This window comes from Carlito syrichta, unplaced genomic scaffold (assembly GCF_000164805.1).
Source record: "Carlito syrichta isolate Samal-C Ts95f unplaced genomic scaffold, Tarsius_syrichta-2.0.1 Scaffold315850, whole genome shotgun sequence".
Lineage (NCBI taxonomy): Eukaryota > Metazoa > Chordata > Mammalia > Primates > Tarsiidae > Carlito > Carlito syrichta.
Window position 1 is genome coordinate 1 of NW_007259946.1, and position 5761 is coordinate 5761.

The window sequence follows — 5761 nt, forward strand, 5'->3', positions numbered from 1 at the left end:
AAGGCAGAGGCGGAAGGATCGCCGGAGCCCAGCAGGTAGAGGCTGCTGTGGCTGGGAGCAGCTACTGCACTCCAGTCTGGGCAACTGAGTGAGACTCCAACTCAAAAAGAAAATTCCTAAATTGAGCCATTGTAAGTTGTACTGCTCTCCACCAGGACCCTTGCTGTGTCTCCTCGCAGCAGGCAGAGAATTCTGTAAAATACATGACCAATCTGGTTGTGTCACCTCTTGTCCCCAAACCCTTCATGGGCCCTAACCTCACCTTTGCCCTCACCCCTTACTCCCTTCCTGCCACCCTCGTCTCCTGGTGCTCCTCAAACACTCCAGGCGCACGCCCATCCCAGGGGCTCTGCATTTACTCACCCATCTGCCTGCAGTGTCCTTCCCAGTGTATCTGCATGGCTTTTTCAGGTCTCTGCTGGCTATTACCTCCTCAGGGCAACCTCCCCTGGCATGACTACCCTGCCATGCTTGGCTCTGACCCTGCTCTTTTGCTTCCTGGCAGGTGTTACCCTTCAGTGTTTTTATTCTGAGTCAGAGTCTCACTCTGTCACCCAGGCTGGAGTGCAGTGGCACGCTCACGACCATCACAGCCTTGACTTGCTAAGTAATCCTCTGCCTCAGCCTTCCAAGTAGCTGGAACCACAGGCATGTGCCCCCACACCCAGCTAATTTTTATTTATTATGGAGATGAAGTCTTGCCAAGTTGCCCAGGGTGGTCTCAAACTCTCGGGCTCAGGCAGTCCTCTCACCTCTGCCTCCCAAAGTGCTGGAATTACAGGCATGGGCCACCGGCCCGACCCCTTCAGTATTATATCACAGATTTCATGTGTTACCACATTAGAATGTAAGTGTCATGAGTGTAGGGGCTTTGTTTGGTTCCCTGACATAAAACTGTCTGCGTGTTGTAGGGCTCTATAAATATTTTTCCATGGATAAGTGGCTGTGCATCAGGGCAGTCGGTCACTGAAGTAAAACCAGCAGTCAGTAAGGGGGGTGCCCTCCTGGTCTGGACAAAGCATGGTAGAGAGTGAAGCAGGTGGCCTGGGGTGCCAGGCCTGAGCATCCCCTAGGCCCTGGCCAGTGACTACACAGCAGCCCCAGCCTGGCTCTCATCAGCTCCCCGGTTCTTTGCCCATTTCAGGGTCTCTGGACAGCAGCTCCCCCATTACCAGCCAGCCCGAGGCCTTCTTCTCGAAGCTTCAGGAGTTCCGGGAAACCAACAAGGAGGAGTGTGTTTCCAGCTACCCTGAGTGAGCATGAGTGGGTGAGGGTGGGCCAGGATGGCTAAGGGGCCCTGTTGCCGGGCCTGCTCATTGCCCCGCCCTCACAGATCCCAGTTCCTGGGCCTGCAGGAAAACGGTGGCATGGAGGAAGACCACGAATGTGAGTGTGGGCCCTCAGCTGGCCGCTGAGTACCCCAGCCTTGTGCTGCCCTGGTCCCAAGCCCCCACATTGTTCTCTTGTGCCCCAGAGCAGTTCAGTCAAGGTTTGGGGCCAGGGCAGGCCTCTGAGGTGTTGGGGAAGGAGGCCTGAGATCTGGACAGCTGTGCCAAGTCCTGGTGAGGGTGAGCTCAGACTTGACCTCGGGTTAGGGGTTGCCCTGTGTGACCCCACCCCATCCTGCCTAGCAGCTTCCAGAGCTGGTTGGGCCAGGCCCTGCTGGGCTCCATCCCAGCTGAGGGCTCCTGGGAGGAAAGGGGTTAGGAAGACAGTGGGCCAGACTTGCTTCGCAGAGGGCTCGGCAGCCCAGGTGGCTGGGGGCAGTAAGGGCCTGGGGACCTGGTTCCGGCCCAGGAGGAGCTGTTGCTTCTGTGGGCCTCACAGGCATGTACTGCTACCGGGTCAACCGGCGCCTGTTCCTGGTGCCTTTGGATCCTGGCACCCCCTGCCGCCTGTGCAGGACCCCGCGGGACCAGCGGGGCCCTGGGACCCTGGAGGAGCCGGTGCAGGTCAGGTGAGTGGCTGTAGCATCAGACACCTGGAGGGAAGAGCCTGAGTCTGCTGGTGCAGAGTGCAGGACGATGGTCCTGGGCTGGGCCCCTAGCAGCTGGGTGGCACCTCAGCGGTCCCCCACTGTACCCCCACACAGGGTGAGCATCCCCCTGTCCATCCTGGACCCCCCGCACCAGTACCGCATCCACCGCCGGAAGAGCTTCGATGCCTCCGACACGCTCGCTCTGTCCAGGGTGAGTAGCTGTGTGGGGCTGGATAGGGATGGGCTGCCCCTAGCCTGGCCCAAGTCCCCAGAATGGACCCTGATGAGGCTGGTGGAGGGTGGGCCTCCTCCGTTACCCCGTGGCTTCCAGGGCATGTCCCGCACACACTGGCATAATGAGCATGGGCCCCATTTATTGGGCTCTTGCTGTGTGCACAGTCCTTAGGGGGATTATCTCATGGAGCCCCCAGCAACCCAGAATGCAGGCACTGCTATATCCCCTGCAGATGGGGAGACTGAGACAGAGGGGTATGTGTCTCAGTGGAAGAGCTGGGATTTGAATCCAGGCCTTTCTGCTTCTGTGTACCTCCCACGGAGACGACCTTTCCTGTGTCTTCAGGTTAGGACAGGGCTCAGTGGTGACCCACCCACTCCCAGCTGAGAGAAGGGCTACAGAGGAAAGTCAGTTTGCTCGTCTACGAAATGAGTGTCACAGCACCATCTTCGGGGCTGTTGGAAGTGAGGTGGGGCCGTTCAGGAAATTACTACATGTGGGTGCTTAGGGTGGAGCCGCACATGGAAGTTTGTGAATGTCCCTGTTTCAGCTCTCGGAGCCCCAGGGTAGCTGGATCTGTAGGGACAGGAAGGCGGAGGAGGCCGGGTAATCTACTGGTGGGCACAGGCCCTGCCATGGGGGAGCATGGGTCAGACTGCTCAGGGCACCCCTACCCCATGGGGGACACAGCTTCTCCCTGACGGAGGTGTGCCTGGTCAGTGGGGAGCCTGCCCAGGCCAGGCGCCTTTAACCCCTTGCTCTCCACAGCACTGCCGGCTGGGCTGGGACATTCTCCCTCCCAAGTCTAAGAAAAGCTCAGCCCCCCAGAGCCTGGACCTGTGGGCCTCTGTCTCCCCCGAGGCCCAGCACTGGAAGCTGTCAGCCGCCAGCCCTTCCCGCTTGGTATGGTCCAGATTGTGTCCCAGCCTGGGGTGCCCTCAGAGGGACACCTTCAGATAACTTGAAGCAGGCCCAGGGACAGCAGCATCCCCTGGGGAGTAGGTTTGGAGGGGGGAGAGTAGAGCCTGGGATGGTCTCTGCAGGGCCCGACCCCCAGCCCTGACCCGAGGCATCCCTCGAGACCCTCCCACTTTCACCACCTGCCCTGCTGTCCCCACGCAGCCTCCTGACACTTCCCCGTTCCCCATACAGGCCTTGCCAGTGCGGGTCCCACCCCCCACCCCGATTTGGTCAGAACCCCAAGTCCCCCGGCCCCATGCCCTGCGACAGAAGCCCTGAAGACTGACCCCTTGGAGGATGATAGCACTCCTGCGGCCTGCAGCCTCCCCTCAGGCAGGCTGCCTGTGAGATTGAGGCCCTGCCCAGTCTCAGCTGGAGGTGGCTCAGGCCCCACTGTCCTGCAGATGGGGAGGAGAGTAGGCCCAGGCTCATCTCCAACCTGGGGTCCAGAGAGGGGCACTCTGTGGTTGGGAGTGAGGGGATCCTGTGACATGTTTGCAAATAAAGCTCCATGCTCTGTGCAGCACTGAGTCCCATGTGTGTGGGGTCTGCCCTGTGGTTGTCCATGGTGCCCAGAGGGTGCCCCAGCCTCTTGGCCTGTCCTCCCCTCACCTGAGGAAGAAAAGGTGGTGACAGCCTAGGCTGGCTGTGTGCACCCACACCATGAGGGTGGCGCTCTCTTCACCCCAGTTCTGGGTCGGTGGCCTGCCACTTCATGGAAGGAGGGGTGGTGAGGGTCCCTTGTTAACAAGCCATCCAGTGAGGGCTCCATGGAAGCCCTGGCTCGTGTTGAGTGAGCAAGTGCCCCCCCCCACTTCCTGGGGCCTGAGGATCCCTGACAGAGGGGCTTTCTGGAAATGCTGAGGCCAAGTGGCTCCTCCACGCCCATCTCCAGCCCAGCCCTGGCAGTCGTGGGCCATCCAGAGCCCCAGCAGGGACAGGTGGGACACAGACCCCTTGGGGGTCAGAACAGAGCCCATGGGATGTTTGGGGGGCAGCGCTATCCTCCACAACTTGCTCACTCCGGTGCCTCAGCTCTGTCCCTGCACAGGCAGGGCTGCAAAGCCCTGAGCCGCAGACTCCATTAACACAAAAACAGGCAACAGGAATTCATGCCCAAAGTCTTCCCTCACTTTATCTGGAGTTTCAACCTTCAAAGCAGTGACTGGGCAGGTAAAAGGTGACCGGAAGGGATGGGCCCTGGGCCATCTGGGGTGCACACTCTCTTCCAGAGGCTTTTTCAAGGTCAGTTGTCTACATGATCCAAGCCTTACGTGTCTGAGGGGCAGACTCGGCTGCGGGCCCTGGTTTGCTGGGACTCTGGAGAAGCAGAGTCTCTTTGAGTCCTTGTTCTCAGGTCTGTTGAGTAAATACTCGGAGGGTTTTTGGACCTTAGGGTGGTGACCATAATTTTGTGTTCATTTGTTGTTTTTTTTTTGAGTCTCGGTCTCACTCTCACCCAGGCAAGAGTACAGTGGCACAATCATGGCTTACCGCAGCCTTGACCTCCTAGGCTCAGGTGACTTCTCAGCCTCGCGAATAGCTGGGACTACAGGTGTGCGCCACCACGCTGGACTAATTTTTTGATTTTTTGTAGAGATGAGGTCTCACTATGTTGGCCAGGCTTGTCTCGAACTCCTGGGCTCAAACAATCCTGTCTTGGCCTCCCAAAGTGCTGGGATTACAACCATGAATCACTGTATCCGGCCTATGTTTAATTTTGTGAAGAACGCTGTCCTGTTTTCCATTCCTACCAGCAGTGAACAAGCGTTCTGGTTTCTCATCCTTGCCAACTTGTGTTTTTGGTTTTGTGATAGTGGCCATCCCAATGGGTGCATTCCTTGTGGTTTTGACGTGCATCTCCTGATGGTTGGTGACGTGAGCATCTCTTCATGTGCTCACCGGCCATTCATGTATCTTCCTTGGAGAAGTGTCTATGCAAGCCCTTTGCCACATTTTTTAGTTGTGCTTGTTTTTAAATTTTGTTCCACACGTAATTTTATTTATTTTATTTATTTTTTTGAGTTGGTATCTCACTCAGTCACCCACACTGGAGAGCAGTGGCACACTCACGGCCACCCCAGTGTCGACCTGCTGGGCTCCAGGAATCCTTCCACCTTGGCCTTCCAGGTAGCCGGAACTACAGGCACACACTACCATGCCTAGCTAGTTTTTGATTTATTGTAGAGACAAGAGCTTGCCAAGTTGCCCGGGCTGGTCTCGAACTCCAGGCAATCCACTCACCTCAGCCTCTCAAAGTGCTGGGATTGTAGACTGAGCCACCAAGCCTGGCCACACAGGTAAATTTAAGTCAAAGAACCTGTGGGAGTCAGTGGTTTTGTTAGAATTTTGTTGACCAGCGAGAAGAGAAGCCAGACGCCTTTCTGTCAAGCAAGAATTGCAACATTCACATAGCTGAGATCAGCTCATAGGTTCAGCTGCCTGTAACAGAGACCCAAAACAGCACCAGCTTAAAACAGGGAAATGCTTCTTTCCTAGAAATGTCCAGGCTGGGGTGCTTTTGCGGATCCCTTAAGGTACCAGGGCTAGTGGTTTCTCTGGAAAAACAGTTATTTCAAAACTTTAGA

The 5761-nt window shown here is 57.0% G+C and overlaps 1 protein-coding gene across 1 annotated transcript; it reads left to right on the plus strand.

Annotated features, from left to right (window-relative positions):
• Nucleotides 1-1119: 1119 nt before the first annotated feature.
• On the plus strand, nt 1120-3699 carry LOC103276042 (migration and invasion-inhibitory protein-like; the record flags this gene model as incomplete). The annotated part of the gene is made up of 6 exons (XM_008073461.1): nt 1120-1253; nt 1334-1386; nt 1828-1957; nt 2093-2189; nt 2982-3116; nt 3366-3699. Coding segments are annotated over 6 exons (636 nt in total), but the record flags the coding sequence as incomplete, so codon positions are not given.
• Nucleotides 3700-5761: the final 2062 nt, after the last annotated feature.